The sequence below is a fragment of the Ranitomeya imitator genome, chromosome 2 (genome assembly GCF_032444005.1).
Source record: "Ranitomeya imitator isolate aRanImi1 chromosome 2, aRanImi1.pri, whole genome shotgun sequence".
NCBI classification, from domain to species: Eukaryota; Metazoa; Chordata; class Amphibia; order Anura; family Dendrobatidae; genus Ranitomeya; species Ranitomeya imitator.
Window position 1 is genome coordinate 111,348,349 of NC_091283.1, and position 24,891 is coordinate 111,373,239.

Genomic DNA, 24,891 nt, shown 5'->3' on the forward strand with positions numbered 1-24,891 from the left:
ATATTATCTTCTATGGGGAGGCCATGTTATGTACTATGTGGCTGTGGTATATAGTGTTGTGGGGGTATATTATATTCTATGGGGGAGGTTGGGTTATATACTATATTATGGGGAGGTGGGCTGTATTATATTCTATGGGGTTACATTATACTCTGTGGGGTGGCTGCATTATACTCTGTGGGGTGGCTGCATTATACTGTGGGGTGGCTGCATTATACTCTGTGGTTGCCGCATTATAATCTGTAGGGTGGTGGCTACATTATACTATATGTGGGCTGCATTATACTGTATCGAGGACTATGGGGAATACGTTATACTATATGAAGAACTATGGGGTGCATTATACTATGGGAAGTGAATTGTACTACATGGATGACTATGGCGGTGCATTATACTATATGGAGCACTATGAGGAGTGTATTATGCTATCTGGAGGACTATGAGGAGTGTATTATACTATGTGGAGGACTGAGCAGTGTATTTTAATATATAGAGAACAATAGGGAGTGTATTATACTATATGGAGGACTGTGGGGTGTATTTTACTAAACAAGTAAAATGCTGCATATTCAGATTGTTTTTGCCGGAACAAAAATCATTGTTCTCAGCAGCACATTGCCGCTGTAAACTGTAGATGTGCTGCTGATAACATGATACTGTATGGGGATCGGTTAGTGATCTGTTAGTGATCATTCTGTCCCATCATTCTTTCTCAGACGGTGGAAAGAGGCCGGGAAACAAGTGTTGAACAACTTCAGTATTGTCGATCAAACTCATTTAGCTGCCAGAACTCAGCACTTGTAAATATAACCGAAATGCTTTTGTGTGATGTGCAATATATTAGCATTTTGGGCCCCATTTTAAACTTTGCCTAGGGCCCCACTTTGCCTAAAACCGGCCCTGCCTACAAGTGTACAAAGATATTATACAGTCACCATGTGACAAGTGGGCCTGTGTAACTTCAAATGCCAGGGCTGAATTTTAATCCCAGTCCGGCCCTGCATAGATGGATGGATAGATACATACATACATACATCCAGTACCGACCAAAAGTTTGGACACACCTTCTCATTTAAAGATTTTTCATGACTATGAAAATTGTACATTCAGACTGAAGGCATCAAAACTATGAATTAACACGTGTGGAATTATATACTTAAAAAAGTGTGAAACAACTGAAAATATGTCTTATATTCTAGGTTCTTCAAAGTAGCCACCTTTTACTTTGATGACTGCTTTGCACACTCTTGGCATTCTCTTGATGAGCTTCAAGAGGTAGTCACCGGAAATGGTTTTCACTTCACAGGTGTGCCCTGTCAGGTTTAATAAGTGGGATTTCTTTCCTTATAAATGGGGTTGGGACCATCAGTTGTGTTGTGCAGAAGTCTGGTGGATACACAGCTGATAGTCCTACTGAATAGACTGTTAGAATTTGTATTATGGCAAGAAAAAAGCAGCTAAGTAAAGAGAAACGAGTGGCCATCATTACTTTAAGAAATGAAGGTCAAGTCAGTCCAAAAAAATTGGGAAAACTTTGAAAGTGTCCCCAAGTGCAGTGGCAAAAACCATCAAGCGCTACAAAGAAACTGGCTCACATGAGGACCGCCCCAGGAAAGGAAGACCAAGAGTCACCTCTGCTTCTGAGGATAAGTTTATCGGAGTCACCAGCCTCAGAAATCGCAGGTTAACAGCAGCTCAGATTAGAGACCAGGTTAATGCCACACAGAGTTCTAGCAGCAGACACATCTCTACAACAACTGTTAAGAGGAGACTTTGTGCAGCAGGCCTTCATGGTAAAATAGCTGCTAGGAAACCACTGCTAAGGACAGGCAACAAGCAGAAGAGACTTGTTTGGGCTAAAGAACACAAGGAATGGACATTAGACCAGTGGAAATCTGTGCTTTGATCTGATGAGTCTAAATTTGTGATATTTTGTTCCAACCATCGTGTCTTTGTGCGACGCAGAAAAGGTGAACGGATGGACTCTACATGCCTGGTTCCCACCGTGAAGCATGTAGGAGGAGGTGTGATGGTGTGGGGGTGCTTTGCTGGTGACACTGTTGGGGATTAATTCAAAATTGAAGGCATACTGAACCAGCATGGCTACCACAGCATCTTGCAGCAGCATGCTATTCCATCCAGTTTGCGTTTAGTTGGACCATCATTTATTTTTCAACAGGACAATGACCCCAAACACCTCCAGGCGGCTGTGTAAGGGCTATTTGACCAAGAAGAAGATTGTTGGGGTGCTACGCCAGATGACCTGGCCTCCACAGTCACCAGACCTGAACCCAATCGAGATGGTTTGGGGTGAGCTGGACCGCAGAGTGAAGGCAAAAGGGCCAACAAGTCCTAAGCATGTCTGGGAACTACTTCAAGATTGATGGAAGACCATTCCCGGTGACTGCTTCTTGAAGCTCATCAAGAGAATGCCAAGAGTGTGCAAAGCAGTCATCAAAGCAAAAGGTGACTATTTTGAAGAACCTAGAATATGAACTAACACATGTGGAATTATAATTTTGATGCCTTCAGTGTGAATGTACAATTTTCATAGTCATGAAAATACAGAAAAATCTTTAAATGAGAAGGTGTGTCCAAACTTTTGGTCTGTACTGTAGATACAGAGATACATACATAGATGGACGGATAGATACATAGGTAGATAGATACATACATATATAGATAGATACAGAGATACATACATATATAGATACAGAGATAGATACATAGATGAAGTAAATCCTAAATTGATATGAGGTACAGTAAATGATAGATATCTCCAACCACAGGCAGAGAAGAAATCAATATTGCAGAGGAATGAGTGAAAAGACCGAAAGTGGTGAAAATTACACTAAGGCGTCATGGTTTTTGCATCATTATGGTTAAAGGGAATCTGTCAGTAGTTTTTTTTCTGTGTAATCTGAGAGCAACATGACTGGGCAGAGAGCCTGATTCCTGCGATGTGTCACATACTAGCCTGTGTTTTGCTGTTTCAATAAAATCATTGTTTTATCGTCATGAGATTCACTACAGGACTAGGTGTCTCGTGCTGCCTGGTCCAACCACACCCCAGCACGGATTAGCGACTTTCTGTCAATACACAGTGTACAGAAAGCTGCGAGCCAATCAGTGGTGTGGGCGGGGTTATATACAGCTCAGTGGTGTGGGCGGGGTTATATGCAGCTCAGTGGTGTGGGCGGGGTTATATACAGCTCAGGGGTGTGGGCGGGGCTATATACAGCTCGGTGGTGTGGGCGTGGTTCTATACAGCTCAGTGGTGTGGGCGGGGTTCTATACAGCTCAGTGGTGTGGGCGGGGCTATATACAGCTCGGGTGTGGGCGAAGTTCTATACAGCTCAGGGGTGTGGGCGCTGTTTTATACAGCTCAGGGGTGTGGGCGGGGTTCTATACAGCTTAGGGGTGTGGGCGGGGTTATATACAGCTCAGGGGTGTGGGCAAGGCTGTATACAGCTATGGGGTGTGGGCGGGGCTATATACAGCTCAGGGGTGTGGGCGGGGTTATATACAGCTCAGCATTCTGAACAGAGAACATTGATCCTATCACAATGCTGCACCCAGTATAGCTGGAATCAGGGTCTCTTTCCCTACATTATGCTACTCTCAGATTACATAGCAGATTTTTGCTAACACATTCCCTTTAAGGAAATGATCTGCACTACTACAGAGATTTATTATTTTGTTCAATTTGTGCAGACTTTTAAAGGAATAGTTTGTGCTGTTAAAGCTTTTTGTATGCAGTAATAATTGTCAATTATTATCAATTTTTACAATATATCAAACTAAAGTAGCATTACTGAGCTGTGTAGCAAATATCAAACTATAAGCTGAACTTTAGGACCACTCTATTTCAAGTTTGTTCTTTATTCAAAACATGAAGCAAGAAATTGCATTTACTGATTGAAGACAGTCACCATTCAGAGTTGCATCTTAAGAAAGATGAACTTCTCTTATATTTTCACTCCAGTGCTAAGATGAAAAGATTCCCCCTAATTTCACAGAACACTTAGCTAGGACACGCACATAATAATAATAATAATAATAACGCTTTCTGTAATGTCTATTTTAGAGAGGAATAATTTGTTTCAATTCATGTAACTGGGAACTTAAAAATCTTCACAACATGAAAAAAGGCAACATTTATAGTGATATTTTTCTGTATTTTGTTGTGTCCTACATAGCGTTCCCAACAGAAAAAAAATGCTTTCTGTGCCCCAATGGGCATTCATTTTCTGGGGAAAGTAAATAGCGCACACCTGTCATTTTGGGTGACTTTTCAGAATCAGATGTCATGTTTGTGTGCATGAGGAATAACCCTATTTTTGTCCATTATATGACTTCTACTGAGCAGTGTAGCTGTGAATCCAGCACTGATGTGAGATAACATCACTTGCTAGACGTTCCAGCATGAGCTGTATGTCCGTGCCTCTCCTGGCCCCTTCCCTGCTCTTCATAGACTTTAATGGGAGCTGTGATCTGATGATTTTATGGTAACCTGTCTTCATTTGACCAAGTGTTAGCAGTGAATAATGAGTTCAGGAAACGGAAGAAAGGAAAGAAGTAGCTACCATTTTGTAGGATATTTCTATGATAGATCTATTGCAAATTTTCTTATATTCGCCTTTATTATTGATTTATAGAAAGTTTGTTAAATGCGTTGTCAATAGAAAATGTACCTGACCACTGCAGCCAAACATGGACAGCAGCGGTCTCCTCTAAATTAGTCAGCTTAGACCTATGGAGTGGTCTGCACTGGATCTTTTTGCCCGGACAACCCTTAGTCATTGAAAGTTGGAGAAAAGTTGCCTTTTTTTTTTTTTTTTTTTTAAGTACACCTTTGGTAATTTTTGAAGGCACAGTTTACATCGAAACACTGGCGTAAACTAATTAATAAAGACCCACTGATGATGCCTGCTAGAGTTAATCGTCCAGCGGGAAAGAAACATTTCCGTTTTACAGAGTAATAAAATAAAAACTAGTTTTCAGATATGATATAGTGTCACAGTAATCAGTAGTTCCCACTATAGGAGTGAGTGAGGGTCTGGTCTCCAGAGCTTACAATCTATAGCAGGGCTGGCACAAGTACAATGGTCCAACAGTCCATCCACCGGCTATAAAACAAGCCTCGTGAATAAGTCACCAGCCATTATCTGTGTGTGCACAGGGGGATGAACGGCTTCTGTCATTGGACGATGTTGGTAGAAATATTAATGAGATTGGACAACCATCTGAAATCTATGTACATGCATCCGTAACACAAAAACTAAGGGAAAGTAAAAAAAAAAAACAGATTCCGAACAGTGTTCTAGAATGAACTGTACTGCTATTTTACAACATTTTTTTTTTAATAAAACATTTTCATTTTTTTCTTACATTGACAATTAGGGTTTCACAAATTGGAATAAACGGGACTTCAACCAGTTTATTAAAGCGAATGAGAAATACGGCCGTGACGATATTGATAACATTGCTCGGGAAGTGGAGGGGAAGACTCCAGAAGAGGTCATTGAATACTCAGGTTTGTTAGCGCCTAAGCCCCATAAGTCACGCTCAGCCTTATAGTGTTAATGTCCTGTATATGTGTTATTGAGACGTGACAAGCCGCAGCCCCGGAGATGGAGCAATGGATCATCAGTAGTCACATACTAATCCAGACTGTAATGTAAGAAGGATTGGTAGCTAGCTGTTCAGTAAGGCCTTCCAGTGCTTCCCTATATCGGCCACACAGTGACACGTCACACGTCTGCTTCCAGCTGTGTTCTGGGAACGTTGCAATGAGTTACAAGATATCGAAAAAATCATGGCTCAAATTGAACGAGGAGAAGCGCGCATTCAGAGGAGGATCAGCATCAAAAAAGCGTTGGATGTCAAGGTAAACAAGTCTTTTTCCTGTATGTAGACTGCCAGTAGTAAGTCACGTGCTGTACAATAACCGACATGGAACATGTGCTGCATGGTAGGAGTTGTGTACAGAATAGATATTAAAATGTAGCTATTTATCAAGAAAAAATGGATTCAAATCAAGTCATTCACTAGAGGTCCAGATTCTGGAACTCCTTGGGGACAACTCATATTACTCGGGATAGTTGTAGAAGGGAAAGACATAATATTAAGAAGCAGGCAAAAAATGCAGAACCATCTCACATTAGTGATTAACTTCAGAGGGATTTTCCAAGATCTAGCCTTAGGATATCAGATTGGTGGTGGTCCAACACCCAGGACACCCACCGATCATCTGTTACCATTTCTGGTTGCAGTCTCGTGCGCACGATGTACAGAGCCAGCACAGCGCCACACTCTGTGTAGTGGCCGTTCCTGGGTACTGAAGATCTGCTCCAAATCACTTCTAGGATCTGAGCTGCAGTACCTGAGAATGACCACTACCCAATCTATGGAGCCAGGGGTGTCCTGGGGGGTACAATTGCCAAGGGAGCTGATAGCAGCTGATCGGTACTGGTGCGGGGGTCTCCAATATCACAGTCCTGGACAACCACATTAACTCTGCAGAATGTTATCAGAAATAATGATGACAGGGCAAGTGTAAACTTTATCCTGCAAATAATATTAAGGAAAAGGGAGTAAGAATGAAGCTCGGTGAGCTGATGTGTCTGCTTTATTCAGATTGCAAGGTACAAAGCTCCGTTTCATCAGCTGCGGATACAATATGGCACCAATAAAGGCAAAAACTACACAGAAGAAGAAGATCGGTTCCTGATATGCATGCTCCACAAAATGGGCTTTGATAAGGAAAATGTGTATGAAGAGCTGCGCCAGTGTGTCAGAAACGCCCCTCAGTTTAGGTTCGACTGGTTCATCAAGTCGAGGACTGCCATGGTAAGTGCTGTGACCACCTTACTATGGTAATGTATGCAAGAAAGTGCCTCATACAGATCGAGATCAGAAACACATAAGTGCGCAGGACAGCCGGACATTTACTGGGTGCTGTGACCACAGGAGTGCACAAGGTAATTACGGGACCATATAGTAGATTAGTGACAATAGTACCGCCATGCTATTAAGTACACCAAGGAATGCTTCTAGTTATATTGTATAGAATTCTAGTCTATGAAGTAAAGGTGTGATTCAAGGAGTTTTTCCACAAAAAAAAGTTAATTCTAATCAATACATCTTGGAATAATAATAATTTACGCCGCTGTACTAAAAGTGCAGCACTTGGGAGAAAATTAACTTTATTCCTCCCTGGAGCCGCCGGCTTTCAGTCATGCAGTGAGCAGCTGCTGTCACCAGCACGCCCCCGCACTCTGACTGACAGCCGGCTTTCAGTCATGCTGTGAGCAGCTGCTGTCACCAGCACACCCCCGCACTCTGACTGACAGCCGGCTTTCAGTCATGCTGTGAGCAGCTGCTGTCACCAGCACGCCCCCGCACTCTGACTGACAGCCGGCATTCAGTCATGCTGTGAGCAGCTGCTGTCACCAGCACGCCCCCGCACTCTGACTGACAGACAGCTTCACACTGATGCACTGCTGTGCGAGCTGTCAGTCAGAGTGCTCAGGCATGCTTAGCGCCACTGCTCACAGTATAGCGAGTGGTGATAAGCCACCCCGTGCACACCCCCATGACTCCCTATAAAGCTTTTACACAGAGTCCTGCATTGTTGCAGCAGTGTCTCGTTTACTCTGAAACACTGCGGTGACTCAGAGAAAAAATACTTTGAGAAGTGCACATAAAAATTAGAATAAAAAATTACTCGATCAAAACTTGTGACACATCATGGCCATACAATTTAAAAAAGAAGGAAAGACGTGTACAAAAGATCGGGTACACTTCCTAGATTTAAACAATGTAAATCTTTATTATGTAACAAACACAAAAACCAGGACAAGGTAAATAAAAACTTAAAAAATTAGTGCATATTCCACCAGGACCGGTTTCCTAGGCCAGATATTGGTACTGGAATACAACCAATAGCGCCGGCATGATAACTAAAAGAGCCATGTAATATGGTGTATATCTGAGATAAGTAGGAATGGACACTACCCCTAAAGTGATGACAAGTAATATTCAGTAAGGAAAAAGGTGCAATGCGCATGTGCAGACAATGAATAATGCAGCATCAAAATATATAAAATAAAGTTAGATGTTAATCTCAGAGGTAGGGCTCTTATTAGGTGTTTTTGACTTATTCATAATTAAAGAAACACTCCTCCTCACATCAAAGTTTTTATCCCCTTAATATATTGCAGTTATACAGCACTGTGTACTTACAATTGCTTATTTTGCCTTTCTACCCTGCTAATTATTTTTTCTCTGCTTTATGTAGAAGCAGGAAGTCTCTTGTTGCTGCAATTATCATTACCCTCTTCAACTCCTGACCCTACTGCTCCTCCCATCCCCCAGCCAGGGAGCAGTGACATGACTTATGCAGGGAAAATTGACCAGCTGTTCCAACATAGGGCTAAGAAGGATTTAGGTGGTCGGTTTTTAATCACGTGATGTCATAGACCTAATGGAAAAGAGAAGAATTATCTGGGTAGAAAGACAAAATGAGCAGTTGTAAATACACAGTTCCATATAATATGATGACTGCATTAGATTAAGAGGATAAACATTTGGATGGGAGGAGGGCTTCATCTAAATGCCCCTTTAATAATTGGTTGCACAACATTTAGTGAAGGTAATTGTATCCAAGCATTTCTTACAAATTTCTGTAAGTTTTTCTCTATTTCCATAATAAGAAGTGTGTCTTGAGATCTGGTCTAAAAGTAACCATTTGATCAGAATTTTCTTCTGTAAATACATTTAAAAAAAATAATGTTGGAGATGAGCAGAGCATACAATTATATCTGCGAGAAAGGCGCCTTTGCTCCTAGGATAGATGATGGAGAGTGGTCTGCATTTAGCAGATGTAATTGGGGCCGTATTGTATGAATTAGGCTTTAGAAATCAGCAAAAATGTAATTTTCTATGTTTTAGACTAATGCATTACTGAGAGGCTGAGTGTTTTCTACCTAAAAATCAAATAGGAACAATGAAATTACGGGATGAGAATGCCCGTCTGATATAGCGGCAGCAGTTCCCTGCTCTTTAGAGAGCTGAAAATGGCAAATGCATCAGTTATCCGAATGGCCGGTGTATGCTAATAATGTTCCATGCATATCATGTCCGCCTCTCAGTCTGAGAGCACATCTGCTTCTGGCACCGAAATATGGATGTGAACGGGTCACAATTCACTGTAGAAATGGAGGATGAGGGTCGAGATTACAGCAAAGAGCCAGATGTAGCGCAGCGCTGATCGTACGGCCGCGTCTCCCCCAACACAGAGCACAACGACTAGACCACAAGGGACGTTTTCCATTATACATATTTATGGCATATAGAAGTGGCGATCAGGCAGAGCGGTAAGCGCTGGTAGTCAGCCAGGGCCCTAGGCGAAACGTTCTGAAATGTCGATCACTAGGACGAACCGGGCTAGTGCAGCACTTGATTTACTCTTTTCGTTCACTGCATGTTCACATTGATCTTTTTACGTGCAGTGCTTTTATGAGAAGCCTCTCCTTATGCTAAGGGGCTGAGGGCCTAGGTAGAACCTTTTTTAGTAAGTCTGGACCTACAAATATCCTTATTTATTTTTGACATATTGTTTATATTGCGCCATTAATTCCACAGCGCTTTACAGACATTATCATCACTGTCTCCTTTGGGGCTCATAATCTAAAATTTCCTATCGGGAAACTCCTCTCATCTGTTGTTCTTGGTGGGTTTTGACTCCAGGGCAGCAATGTGAGCCACCGTGCTGCCCCCTTTCCATTTTCATCAGGGTGGAAACTGATGGAGAAACGTATGCAGTTGTTTTCAATGTCTGTGGCATCAGTTGCGCTTGATAGATGCAGGCGCTGGTCTGGTGGGCTGATCTTACCGTTTCATGTAACATTGGGGTCCGGCCTCAGACCTCTGCAGCTGAGTCATTTTTACCATCCTTTGTGATCCGGCTGAAAAATCTGACCCTGATGCAGCAGATATATGTGGACCCAGCACTATTCACTGAATACCCAGTCTACCTCCATTTATGTGAGCCTTGGGGCATCCTTGGACAGTAGCTTAGGAAACCACCAGTGAGAAGCGACTACTTGGCTTTAACCGTTAAAAGGTCTCCTGTTTCACGGTATTAGGGAATATCCAAAAATCTTTATTCCCCCTTTTTTATGTATTTCGTGAAGTTTACGGAGCTTTACTTGTTCTTGCTTTCATGGATGCTACTCCTTCTTCCACCTTTTGTGTTCAAAGCTCCCATCCTGTAGGTGTCCCTTTTTATATGCACCAAACTCATGATTAGATCCTCTGCATTTCTTTATATATACAGAGTGTTAATAAATCTTCCAGCCCAGGCTTTATGTTGTAAATGAGAACATTTACGGTATATTCTGCTGCTCTCGTCAGTATCCCAGTGGCCACAAGAGGGCGCTGTATACTAACTCATGCTGCGGTTGTAAAAAACACCCCATGGCTCTGTCCACAGTCTGTGAATAGACTCGGTAAAATCAGTTTCTTTCCGGGCTAGGGAATCAAAAGAAAAGTTGTGTATGTGTATAACTAAATATATGTTTTATTAAACCATAGAAAAAAATCAAGACATATTTTGTAAAATATCAATTCTTTATCATACTTGGCATGTATTCAGTATGCAGTACACCTCCAACATCCAGGAGGGTTATTTTCTATATCATTATTAGGATATTATCATATTTGTGTTATCATTGTAGATTTCTTTGTGGCGTGTTTAGTTATGACGTGGATTTGTGTTCGGCAGGTAAATAAAGAGTAGTTGGTGGAAACTAGAAATATAGCCTTACCTGCATAGCGCAACATTTCCCGGCTGTCCATCTATAAGGATTACTAAAAAAATCATAAGAAGCTTAGCTACGATACAAAGAGCCTGGAGATTGTCAGCAAGAATGAGTCCACCTGGGGGCGATAACTGCAGGACCCCGGTGTTTGTGGCCCCCCCAGGCCCTGCTTCCTTCTCTTGGAAAATGTCTGCTTTTCCTGATTACCAAGGGAACAGCACTGAGATTTCTCTCTGACGCAAAAAGTTTAAAAGGTCACTTTGCAATCTAACTATCGCTCTCCAGTAACTTGTATCACTGGTTGCCATGGATACATTCTGTGAGAATTCTATCTTGTTACTGAACTTAACACGTTATGTCTGCATGTTACAAAGGAGAACTTGGGCTAACGTGTATATGTAGGAGCGAGAGTGATGCCCTCCATTACTGGCTGCATTCACACAAGGGGAACATTGTAGAACAGAGTACACGTTCTGTTATAATGTCAGGTCAATATAAGAGCTATTGTTCAGTGCAGGATTAATGCAAAAGGTAACGCAGTCTTACACATTTCCGTCTAGATCTTCCTCCCTTGTCTAAAGAATATGGACAACTTTGCAGAAATTTTTTTATTCTCCCAAATGTAAAGTTAATGGGAAGTTGAAGATTCCCCATCTAGGTAAAGATTGGACTCGCTTTTACTTATAATTAGCCCTCAGATCATGTCCATGTCACAGGTAAGACTCGGGGGCGAAAGAAGAAGAAAACATTACAGTTGCACTCTGCTTCATTCCCCAGGGAGGAGCACCACACTGAGCCATCATGGCCGTTCTCCAGTCATGTCCACTCTTCAGCCGATTAGCATCCCCTTCTTCACATTCTCAGGCCAAGTGGGACGCCTTTATATAGATTGGATATTCTGACAGGTTCCCTTTCAAGATGACTTGCCACGTGCTCAAAAAATTGAGTTCAATACCTTGTAAAAGTCCCCGAGCTCCCTTGGTTTTGCTTCTGTTTGTGTTGCTTAAATCCATTTCAGAGATATTCACATTTGTTGCTTTTGGAGTGCAGTATGTGAAATCTCTTCTTCCGCACCAACCGAGTGATTCTTTTGAGCCTTCTTTGGGGGGCGTGCGCGTTCATGTTTCAGCAGATGTAGCAGTTACAGATACGGCTGAGCTGTGATTGGCAGTTTTCGGGAATGATGGGTGAAAGCGCATACCCTAAGATACGACTCTGAGGACACGCCAAGTTGGTCTACAAGCAGAGATTTCACATACTGTGCTCCCAAAGCAACAAATGTGACTGTCTCTGCAATGGAGCGCAAAACACAAAGAGGAGGTAGAATCAGGGGAGCTCAATGATATTTACAAGGAGTTTATCTAAATTATTTTGGCGGAAGTAAGAGGTCCTCCTTAATCAGTTTTCTAAATAGTCTGCTTTAAAAATCCATCATAGAACTTCCCAACTAGTCTTTCAGCGTTAGAGAGATTATCGAGGAGGAGGACTGTGGTGTACAGGGGAAAGCACAAAAAACAGGTTCTAGAAAAGGAGGAAAGAACATGGAAAGGAAATAAGCAACATAGTTGGCAACAGGGTTGTGGAGTCGGTAAGCCACAGTTACGACTCCGACTCCTGGATTTTATCAGGTTCCGACTCCGGCTCCGACTCCGACTCCTTCATAAATGGCCAATTCGTAACAATAAATTTACTATTGTCAAATATTAACATCGTGCTTATTCAGTTTCTCACCATCATATAAGTAATCAGACCACTTAGAGCAAAAACTATATTTATTAGAATACAATTAGAATATAGCAAATAACTTTTATTAACTTTTCTAAACTCTTGTAAGTAAATATGCAATAAACACGGTTATGCAGTTAATAAGAAGAAATCTATAAATTTGTCCTCAGAAAAAGTATTGCCTCTGTCAGATCCTCCTTCATGGATGCCCTCAAATCTGATCTAATTATTTTGAGAGCAGAGAACAACCTCTCTACACTAACTTGGGTTGGTGGCAAAGCAGTAACCACTCGGGCAACATCTCTGACAATGTCAGGATACAGAGGAATCGCTTGTTGCACTGTTATTTTTGATGAACGGTCAAATTTCTCAATTTCTTTTAGTGCACATGAAAAATTCTGCTGAAATGTACTGGCTGTGTTCTTTGATGGGGATGACTCTTCTATGCGGGAACGCTTTGCACGGTCCTTGTGATCCAAATATTTTTCAAAATTAAATTCTTCATCAGTTGATGAGGGTGAAGATGTGGCCGGACGACCAAATTCTTCTTGTTCCTCCTGACTGTTCTGCAACCCTTTCATCCTTACTGCTATTTCAAACAGAGCTTCTTTTCCTTTAGTTAGCTGTTTATCATCTAGAAGAATATGATGCATTGGGTCTACACAAACAGCTGCCAAAAGAATGTTATTTTGTAATAGTAGCTCCTCTCTCCGTTTCATTGATGTAGCAATGCCACTTGCAATTAACCCTCCTCTTTGGGACAGGCGAAACATCAGGTTCTTCCACTCCTTTAAGAAAATACCTGGAGTTAAGTCCTCTGCTTGTAATTTTTTTAGTCACTGTAAATGGGTGCTCTAGCAATTTTTCCAGCTCAGTCACCTAATTCCACTGACTTTCATTTAGCGTCAGTTGAGGGTTAGCCATGTCTACAAGAAAGGTTTTCAGTTCAACCAAGCGCTGAATCATTAAGTACTGCCCCATCGTGTGGCTTGATCAATCATTGCCCCTTTTCCAGCACGTCTCTTCAAAATTGAGTCAACTTTAGGGGTTCTGGCAACAGTAGCCAATTTTCTCACCTTGCCAATCAGTGCAGCAGCATGTCCTTCTTGCAGACTGTCTCTTATAGCCAGCTGTAGCGTATGCACAACACAGCGCATGTGATGAATGAAAGAACGTATTGACAGTTTCAACAAGATCATCTAAACTATCTTGTTGCTGTTCATCTGAAGCAACTTCAGTTTGCTCCTCAGTTACAATACTGTGTTCCTCTATTTCAAACATTTGTGTCTGTGGACCCAGAATGTTCTTCTAGCTGCTGGTCACCATCATTACTCTCATTCATTAGCTTAATAGTACTTATCATATTTGAAGCATTGTCAGTTACGACAGAAAGAACTTGCTCTTTTTTTAAGTTCATAGTCTTGCAGAAACTTTTCCACCAAGACCTGGAGAAACTCACTGGTGTGATGAGCTTTGGTGTCTTTTACTGCCAATGTCTTGGTAACTATTTCATTTTTGTCACAAACAAATCGGACATTGATGGCAAAATAGTTCACTCTGTGCCGTGTGCAGGCATCCATTTTAAGAAACAGAAAGCGTCCCTTGAGAGTTTTTTTTAAGTTCTTCCTTTTGTTTAAAAGCTTCTTCGATTACTAATTTTCTAATACTCTCTCTCCAGAGAAACACCAAGCTTGCGCGCCATTTCCCCATTCAGACACATAAAAGCTGGTCGTGAAAATAATGAAATAGGCACACTATCCTTTACAACAAGCTCTATGATCTGTTTTTTTAAATGTATCTGTTGTCATTGTCACAGTAACTTTGTCACTGACAAAATATCTTGCAACTGATGGCTGCAAAGTTCTCTGCTCCTTTGTTTGGCTGGAAGAGCTGAGCACTGGTTCATTGGTTTGGATGCAGTCTTTCTCATCCACTGCTTTCAGTACTTCTGGATGAAAGCGCTGTAAATGTCTCTTTAGATTAAAAGCTCTGGTAGGAGCATTTTTATCTTTGCCTTAATATGCACTGATCTTGGCTTCACAGCATATGTTTTCGTCTGGATCATTTGTCATACACTGACAGACATAATGTTTTCTATCTTGAGTGATGGTGAAATGTTTAAATACAGCTGATTTAATGTGACGCTTCTTTGACATTCTCAGGTTTTTAATTCTGCATTCACAATCCAAATGACAATTGTTTCTCCTAAAAACAATTGTACAAAATTATTGCCAGGTCGTACAACTGATATAGTGGTCATTAATACTGTTATTCCTCATCTACTCACAGTTAACTAATGCAAAGTTTGTTGAAAGGATAAAACTTCTTACAGTCTTCCTCTTCTGAGTAGCAGCTGTGAGATGCTTGGAAGACACACACCAAACATCTAGTCTAGAGGAGGAGCTTTACTACTAAGAATTTGCAACACATTTTCACTTTCAGTTTCATACATTGTAAGTAGGGGGGTTGGGGCAGCATGAGGTTAACCAAGTATTGGTAAGTACTGTTGTTCATAGTTTGATAGAACATATATATTTGAGTAACATTTATAAAATTCATATGAAAGTTCAATTATGAAATATTAATACATTTTTTTTTAAAGCTGGAGTCGGTACATTTCTACCGACTCTGACTCCAATCAAAACTAACTCCGACTCCATGACTCCACAGCCCTGGTTGGCAAGGCCAAAAAAAGACATTTGTCCACCCAGTTCAGCCTATATTCCGTCAGAATAAATCCCCATATCTGCGTCCTTCTAAAGATACAATATTGTTACACTCCAGGACGACATCCAGGCCTCTCTTGAACCGCTCGACTGAGCTTGCCTCCTCAGGCAAGGAATTCCAGACTCTCACTGCCCTAACAGTAAAGAATCCTCTTCTATGTTGGTGCAGTATTGGTGCAAGAATAGGCAGTAGCGTCATGGATACACACGGAGCTCACATCCAGCCTATATTACTGGGAGATAATTTCAGATTTTCTATTTTAGGATTAAGTGCAATTCTATTACCTACGGGTAACCACTAACAAATGTAAAATATTTTCTCCGATGTCAAAGGTTTCTATAGCCCAGTGGTGCAGCATTGCTACCTTTGTCATTAAACTGGCTAATGTCTGATACGTTACTGCACTGGCTTAGGACAATACAGTGGGTTTATACTTAGAGCGCTGGTTACAGGTGGAGATAACACTCAAGGAAAGTGGTGCCAAATACCAAGCTCTGCCGCTTCTTGTACTTAACATAACGAACGTTTGGATATAAGTACCATGTTCCATGTAGTATTGTGCGAGTCATTTCACAATTTGCACATATATTATTGTGGCTCGGGGATAGAAGCTCATGGTGTGTTTCCATGTTCTGCCGTGCCAGGGGTAGGGGGTCATGATCTGATTCAGCAGTGCTTTGGCATACTCATTATTAATCATCTGCATTCAGTAGCTGAGATCTCTGGAGGACATGTTTATAACATTTCCTGGCTGAAATCATTAATCTTTTCTTACACAGTGTATGGTTCAGCTTTAGTAGTACGCTGGCTCCACTTCTAGCTACAGAATTAGCACTTGGATCAATAGGCTTTTGTTCTATGCTGATTAGTAGGTTAATTGGTAACCAGGTGACTGATCCATCGGTTCTGGAGTAAGCTTCCATGTCTGGCGTTGTCCTGATCTGAGGGACAGTTGCCATGAAATGGCATCTGTCAAGGTGAGAATCTGCGTACTACACATCCAGAAGCCCTGCAATAAATGCTCGCTGGGCTTTGCCCTATTTATGAGTGTATCCTAAATCTTGATTAGTCTAATACAGGAACATAGCTCACCTCAGTCTCCGAATCCTTAGTGTATAGTCCGTTACATTCCTACTCATAGTTTAGAAGTCCAAATACGCGTTCCCCGAGCCCTGCAGGGCAGCACTGTCCTTGCCCAGACACACGATGCAAGAACAAGGAAAGGTTCATTCCCTATGCGACCACTTGTACATGCATATTTATATAAAACTGCGGGTCTTCATTAGACGGCAGACGCTCACAAAATGTATGAGAATATGAACTCCTACAGATGTATTGATTTTAGGCATATATGCCCACTAACACAGCTATTAAAATATACAGCAATACCAACAAGTCAAAGCGTGCTGTCATCTGTCAAGTAGAATATAAGGGTGCGTTCACATCTGCGTATATAAAGTAGCTGAGATTCTCAGGCAGAAAAGTTGGAGAGTGTCAGCACAGTGTCATGTGTTTTTTTTTTCCTCACCTACCATCCATATGACATCCTATGCAATGCTTTTTTAACATCAGCTTTTCCATACAGTAATTGTCATTTCAAGCTAGTTTTCTAACTAATAAAACAATGTTATATAGATCGATATTATACATTCAGTGCAGTGTGTGTAGCTTACTGTACATGTGTTTAGCTAATGATGAAATCATTGAAAAAAAATTGGTCCCCTTTAGTTTCTTAACCAGCTGAGGGAAAGCAAACAGCTGGGTGCTGATGTTTATAGGCTGGGAAACACGGAGCTTCCAAAAAAATACTTCCTAATTGAGTAGCAGTGTAGCAATTGCAATGCAAGGTTTTTGAAAACATGTGATCAGGATAGAGCAGTACATTTGTAGATCTATGTAATAATTAAAAGGGGTTGTCTGGTCTAGAAAACTCACCTTTAAATACAAAGCTATTGGAGTTTGAGTTATAAGAGGTGGGAGGCGGTCCATTGCTTATTACCTGGACTGGGAATTACAAAGAGCTTCTCTTACTCTGTAGCATTTCTCATGTCCCTCCCTGCATGGAGAGCCCTTAAATTTCAAAGGCAATTGTGTAATATTTCATTTGACCAGTGGTGGTATCTCAAGAAAGGTCATTTCACAAGACAAGCAGTCGCACTTCTCCATTTACCCTCCTGGACTTGACAATGATATATTAACATTAGGCAACAGATGTATTCATGTACTAGCGGTGCTCAGTACTTAATGCTTAGTCAGTAAGATCAATTCCCAAAACCCAATATATGGGCATACAGGTCTTCGAAATGTAAATCCAACGACACCTTTATATTTTCTATCTGTTGCTACATCCCCGGTTAATTAGCGCTTTCATTTCTGATTTCCCTGCCTGGCTACTAATGTCACACACCCTGTGAGCTATCAATCATGCTAAAGAGGATGGTGCTGGGTGGGGAAACAACCTCCAGTAGTAGTGGCTCCTTAAAGGGACACTGTCACCTGGATTTGGAGGGAACAATCTTCAGCCATGGAGGCGGGGTTTTCGGGTGTTTGATTCACCCTTTCCTTACCCGCTGGCTGCATGCTGGCTGCAATATTAGATTGAAGTTCATTCTCTGTCCTCCGTAGTACACGCCTGCACAAGGTAATCTTGCCTTGTGCAGGCGTGTACTATGGAGGACAGAGAATGAACTTCAATCCAATATTGCAGCCAGCATGCAGCCAGCGGGTAAGGAAAGGGTGAATCAAACACCCGAAAACCCCGCCTCCATGGCTGAAGATTGTTCCCTCCAAATCCAGGTGACAGTGTCCCTTTAAGTGCTCTGTCAGGCTAGAGCACTTAATGCATGATTTGCATACGAATGAAAAGGCAAATTACTCCAGGATGCAGCCACAAATAGACATAAAGGTGTGGATAGACATATTTCAGTGACCTGCATTCCCACACATTTGTTTTGAAGGGTTGACCTTATTGATAGATTCCCATTAAGAAGTAGGTATTTTTAGACAATGCATACAAACTTTTTTTTTTTATTCTTAACTGTTGCATTCCAAGAACCATACTTTTGTCCGTTTTCTTTCAGCATAGCTGGATGAAGGCTTGTTTTCTTCAGGATGAATTGTAGTTTTCAGGGGTACATTTAACATATACGGTACTTTTACTAGAAGCTTAGGTGAACTTGCTGATCTCTTGGGGTCCGTCTGCTGGGACCCATAAAGGTCCCTAAAGAGGGGGGTGGGGGGAGCTCAGTTCTGAATGGAGCTGAGTTGTGCCTGATAGACGATGAATGGAGTGGAGGTCAATGGGAAAGTCATGTACAGCACTCCAATATTTCCAGCAGGTCTATAGACAATGAATGCAGTGGAGGTCAATGGGAAAGTCATGTACAGCACTCCAATATTTCCAGCAGGTCTATAGACAATGAATGCAGTGGAGGTCAATGGGAAAGTCATGTACAGCACTCCAATATTTCCAGCAGGTCTATAGACAATGAATGCAGTGGAGGTCAATGGGAAGGTCATGTACAGCACGCCAATATTTCCAGCAGGTCTATAGACAATGAATGCAGTGGAGGTCAATGGGAAAGTCATGTACAGCACCCCAATATTTCCAGCAGGTCTATAGACAATGAATGCAGTGGAGGTCAATGGGAAAGTCATGTACAGCACTCCAATATTTCCAGCAGGTCTATAGACAATGAATGCAGTGGAGGTCAATGGGAAAGTCATGTACAGCACTCCAATATTTCCAGCAGGTCTATAGACAATGAATGCAGTGGAGGTCAATGGGAAAGTCATGTACAGCACTCCAATATTTCCAGCAGGTCTATAGACAATGAATGCAGTGGAGGTCAATGGGAAGGTCATGTACAGCACGCCAATATTTCCAGCAGGTCTATAGACAATGAATGCAGTGGAGGTCAATGGGAAAGTCATGTACAGCACCCCAATATTTCCAGCAGGTCTATAGACAATGAATGCAGTGGAGGTCAATGGGAAAGTCATGTACAGCACTCCAATATTTCCAGCAGGTCTATAGACAATGAATGCAGTGGAGGTCAATGGGAAGGTCATGTACAGCACGCCAATATTTCCAGCAGGTCTATAGACAATGAATGCAGTGGAGGTCAATGGGAAAGTCATGTACAGCACTCCAATATTTCCAGCAGGTCTATAGACAATGAATGCAGTGGAGGTCAATGGGAAGGTCATGTACAGCACCCCAATATTTCCAGCAGGTCTATAGACAATGAATGCAGTGGAGGTCAATGGGAAAGTCATGTACAGCACTCCAATATTTCCAGCAGGTCTATAGACAATGAATGCAGTGGAGGTCAATGGGAAGGTCATGTACAGCACCCCAATATTTCCAGCAGGTCTATAGACAATGAATGCAGTGGAGGTCAATGGGAAAGTCATGTACAGCACTCCAATATTTCCAGCAGGTCTATAGACAATGAATGCAGTGGAGGTCAATGGGAAGGTCATGTACAGCACTCCAATATTTCCAGCAGGTCTATAGACAATGAATGGAGTGGAGGTCGAACATGTGCATCTCCGATTCATTCAGGATGCGTCTCCAGAGCCTGATCTCTGTGTCCCCAAGTTTACCCATTTTCCTACTTTCCATGCATAAAAAAAGCCAAAGTGTTGTGCACTTTATCTACTGCCAACAAACCTTTGTTCTAGGGATCACATGTGTCACACAGGTTATAATGGCAAATGACATGTGATATGTTAATAATATACCACCATTTGTATTATACAAAGCCTACAAGAAACAAAATAAGCAAAGACCCTGCTGTAACTAAATAAGTAAAAAGCCAAAGTGCATTTAAATGACACAGAGTTCTTAGTAATATGGTTTTTGAACAAAAATAGAATAAAAGCCATCCCACCTCGACAAGGTGACTCTGATCGGGACGGTCCTACTCATTTTGTTTCTTGTAGGTTTTGTACGTTTTATGGCCAATGTGAACATGCGTTTATGTGCTGCATATATTCCAACGCCAACCAGGCTCAATTTTTGTGTTTTTTTCACCACTTATACCAGTATGGTTGGCAGATCCCCTTTATGCCACGGTTAGTTATGAAGCTGCCTTAACACAAGACACACTAGTCATCGCAAAATCGAGAAGACATATCCAATATTGATACAAGTTTCAGATCATTATTGGAAATGCAAATTTATGGGTTTGGCGGGTGGCCTACCTCAAGATTACAATAAAAGGCAATTAAAACATCAAATGTACCCCAAAATGGTATCAGTAAAAATATCAGCTCAGGGAGCAAAAAATAAGACCTCATAGCCCCGGGTAATGAAAATAGAATGCATTACTGGTCTTAGAAAATGGTGACAAAAGTAATTCTGGAATTTTGGACTTGGAATTTTATTCCTGCGTATTAGTACATGACATGAAAATAAGGATATCATTCAAAAAAAAGTATGATTCCTTCTGCAAAACAAAAACCTCTCATACTACTATGTTGATAGAAAAATAAAAAGGTTATGGCTCTTGAAAGAAGTGGAGTAAAAAAAAGTCAGAAAATCACCCGGGGTTGAAGGGGTTAATGCTTTTTTGTTTATGAATGTATTTATTTTTTATAAGGGTCGATGTGAATCCTATAGGGATTAAATGATTGTTCTGATCCGATACGCTGCCTCTGCCCATCATGAAGACCTTTACGGTAGTGCAACAATCTTTCTAGACACCAACTTAAAGAAGTCCTCCTCCTCACAAAGTATCCTCTTCATATATCGCATTATGTAGCACTGTGCACTTACAATTGCTCATTGTGCCCTATGATGGGAATGCTTCTTTGAACATTGGGAACTAGGAGAACATTACTAAGAACATTGGCTATCTTGGTTGTGGAAAACTAGTCAGTGATCCTTGAGTGCACGGTCATTTTTTTTCTTCTACCTATGACCTAATCTCCACATGTTGGCATTTATAAAAGTGTCACGCTGTCCTCCTAACAAGCCTGCTGCAATCCCCAGATCTCCGATAATGCTCTGTAGTTAAGAGCGCCTAGAGTAAAGCATGGATTTACACATTAGGTCACTTATTCTCTGTAGATTGCCTTTATCATTTATTAATCTCTGCAATTTCTGAATCCTTTATAAAATTTGTTAGGAGCTGCAAAGACGCTGTAATACCCTTATATCACTGATCGAAAAGGAAAACCTGGAAATCGAAGAAAAGGAACGAGCAGAGAAAAAGAAAAAGACACCCAAGCAATCGGTAAATATAAAGTAAAATATTGTGTACCTGAGCGCTGAACACCTAAATGAAAATTCTAATTAAATGATGATTGAGAATTAGATATTTTTTTTTTTATAGAAAAGAGTCACATGCAGTAGTGTCACAGTTTTCGATTGATGATTTGCTTTTTTATTTATTTTTTAACCCGCAGCTAGGAGTAGATGCACATTAGCGGCAACATATACAATTGACCGTTATACATTTCCTACATTTTCTCGCTTCTTTATCCAATATCGGCTTAAGCTTTAGAACAAAAAAAGAAAAAAAAAAGCTTTGTAAACTATATGCATAAATCCATCCCAAGGCTGATTTCAAACACCATTATCTGTTGGGTTTCTGTGTTTTTTTTTCCTGGTATTTTTTGCATTTTTTTTCCTCCAGAAAGGCGATGATCAAATGCTACTTTCTATTTTTTAGATAAATAATGAAAAAATCTAGCTACAGATTGGTTATTTTTTTAGCATTTGGCAGGTCAGTGAAGTTTTGAGTAAAAGGTAGCACACTCTTCACATGGCATTTTTTTTAAATCTTTTCTACATAGAATTCACTACTAAACTTATAAAAATGTCACTGAATAAAATAGTACTAGCAAAAATGCTTTTAAAAAAACAACTGCTATTAAAACAGCATGAAACCATGATTGAGGCTTGGGCTGGATTCCGATTTACTTTGTTTTATCCAAGCACAAGTTAAAAGGAACCTGTCACTTTGCAAAGCACTATTAGCCTGCAGATACGGGGTTAATCTGCAGGTAATTCATGTTACAAATGGCAAAAAAGAAAAAGTAGGCGCGCACTTACCCTGTTCAACGGGAGGACCCGTTGAAGTGCCGTAGAGCACGAAACGATCGTTGTCCGTGGCTGACCCTATCCCTCCCTGCTTTCCGTTTGTTTATATGTCCTAATAAAGTGATATTCACCGCAACAGGGTAAGTGCGCGCCTACTTTTTCTTTTTTGCCATTTGGATTCTGCACACATTTTTCCTGGCAGCAGCACCCCATTGATTCAGGTGTAAAGGATTCATACAGCCAGTATCACTTTCTGTGGTGCTAGACCGATATTATAATACGGTCACTGAGTTGGACCTTTGAGCAGTGCGGATGTATGTTTTCTCTACTATTGGAATTCATGTTACAATGCTGCCTGGCCCCGTTACTGAAAGTGCGGCTACTGGGAGGAAATGAACTTGTTTCGTCTCTGGAGCCACCGGCTTTCAGTCATGAAGCAGCCATAGTCATTGCACACAGCACCCCTCACTATACTGTGAACGGCAGTGTTTTGATTTAAAGCTCATTCTCCACAGAGCGAGCTGTCAATCAAAGTGTGGTGGCATGCGTACATCCACAGCTAACAGTATAGTGAGCGGTGCTTTGGGTGATGACTGTAGTCCCTCCGTGCACCCCTCCTTGACTGAAAGCCGGTGGCTCCCGGGAGGATTAAAGCTCATTTTCTCCCAGCAGCTGCACTTTCAGTAAGGTGGCCAGGAAGCATTGTAATGCTATTAATCTCCAAATTAACCCTATATTTGCAGGTAAGCCGCATTTTCCGAGGTGACAGGTTTCCTTTTAATACAATGGAGAAACATGCGTGTTATTATTCGCATTGATCCCTTCAGCTTTGGCTGAAAAAACTGTACTGAAACTTACACGTGTAGAAAATCAAAAGCAAGACACATGTAAAGCAAGTATTGGCTGATGCTCACGTGAAAGTCCACCTCTCTGGTCTAGCTGTATGCAGTTTGACAGACAGGAGAGCAGGAGGAGACAGACAATGAGCTGTCGCTTCACCATGTAATCCACCTCCGTGTCTCATCATCTAGAGACAGATTACACTTGACAACAGGCGGGTTACATAGGGAGGGAGACACCAAGCATCCAGAACTTTGAAGTGACTTTTCAGGGATAATATAACAAAACATTTTAAATAAAATGATTTAAAAATTGTCTATTTATTATATTGTCTATTAACTGAGATGTAAGAGTAAGTTCAGCCACCATTTAAATGTTAAGAGATATTCTGTAAATCCCGGAGTCATATATTTTTTTTTTTTTCCTCTTTTCTTTTAGTCGGGTAAAAGAAAGGCTGATGCAGACACTATGAAGAAGGATGCAAAGAAAGTCAGGTCCTAAAGTTTCCTGGAAAGTTGTGTGTAGGATACAGATAGAAGACTGCCATTTCTATATTCCTATGATATAATAATGCCTCCTGTAAAGTTAACGTTCAATGATTGCGCTTTTCCATAAGTTCCTAATCACAGTTACATGTGTAAGAATGTGTATATTTTTCAATGTCGACCCGATAAAAGACGTGTCATCATATTTTATGCTTCCCATGATATAGACATCTTCTGTAGTTTGTGATTATCATATATTTCATATTATAGCGGTTCTTGTTTTAAGCAAGTGAAGAGAGTTTTAGCTTTTCTATGTTTTATACTGTATGCAGTGGCTTTTAAATAAAATCTAAACCTAAGTATCTTCAGACTTTATACTTTTTTTTACTATTTTGATAGATCTGAAGACCATTAGTTAGATTGCACAGTTCAGACCATTGCTAAACTCTTAAAATTAAAGACAATCCTGCATGAAAAATTGTCCAAAAAGTCATTTTTTTTACATAGTTACATAGGTTGAAAAAGACGTAGGTCCATCAAGTTCATCCTTTCTCTACCAATTTTACATTTGTCACTAATTTATCTATAACCCTCAGTGTTATGTGTACCGAGGAAATCATCCATCCCTTTTGTAAATGCTGTTGTAGTGTCGGCCATTGCTACCTCCTGTGGTCGGCATTGCACAGTCTGACTGCTCTAACTGTAAAGAACCCTTTCCTATTTAGCTGCTGGAATCGCCTTTCTTTCATCTGCAATGAGTGTCCCCTGGTCCTTTGTATGGTCTTTGGAAGGAATAGGTTGTGTGCTAGTCCTTTGTACTGGCTTTGCATATATTTATACATATAAACTAAACTAACTCTAATTTCTGAAAATCGTTTTTAAAATGTGGAGCCCAAAACTGGATCCCATATTCTAGATGTGGCCTCACCAGTGATTTTTAAAGGGGTAACAATATGTTGGGATGACAGGATTTTATCTCTCTTTTTATACATTCTAAAATCTTATTTGCTTTTGCGGCTGCTGCTTGGCATTGAATTCTGCTGTTCAGCTTACTTGTAACAAGAATACCCCAGTCCTTCTCCTGTTATTTTGTCCCGAACATACTCCCAATTAATGTAGGATTAAACTGTTCTGGATCATTACTCTACATTTATCAATATTAAATCTCAATAAACGCGTCAATACATAAAACATTGCTTCAGCTCTCGTGTGTCCTGAAACCTTCCTGTGCAATTCC

At 40.9% G+C, this 24,891-nt stretch overlaps 1 protein-coding gene across 1 annotated transcript in view; it reads left to right on the top strand.

Moving 5' to 3' along the window:
- SMARCA1 (SNF2 related chromatin remodeling ATPase 1) overlaps positions 1-24,016 on the top strand; it is a 144,277-nt gene extending 120,261 nt beyond the window's left edge. Inside the window, exons 20-24 of the mRNA XM_069747158.1 lie at positions 5,404-5,536; positions 5,772-5,890; positions 6,640-6,852; positions 21,413-21,520; positions 23,608-24,016. Of these exons, the coding sequence (XP_069603259.1) occupies positions 5,404-5,536; positions 5,772-5,890; positions 6,640-6,852; positions 21,413-21,520; positions 23,608-23,670 (636 nt within the window). The 3' untranslated portion in view covers positions 23,671-24,016. The remainder of the gene's footprint in view (positions 1-5,403; positions 5,537-5,771; positions 5,891-6,639; positions 6,853-21,412; positions 21,521-23,607) is intronic.
- The last annotated feature ends 875 nt before the right edge of the window (positions 24,017-24,891 follow it).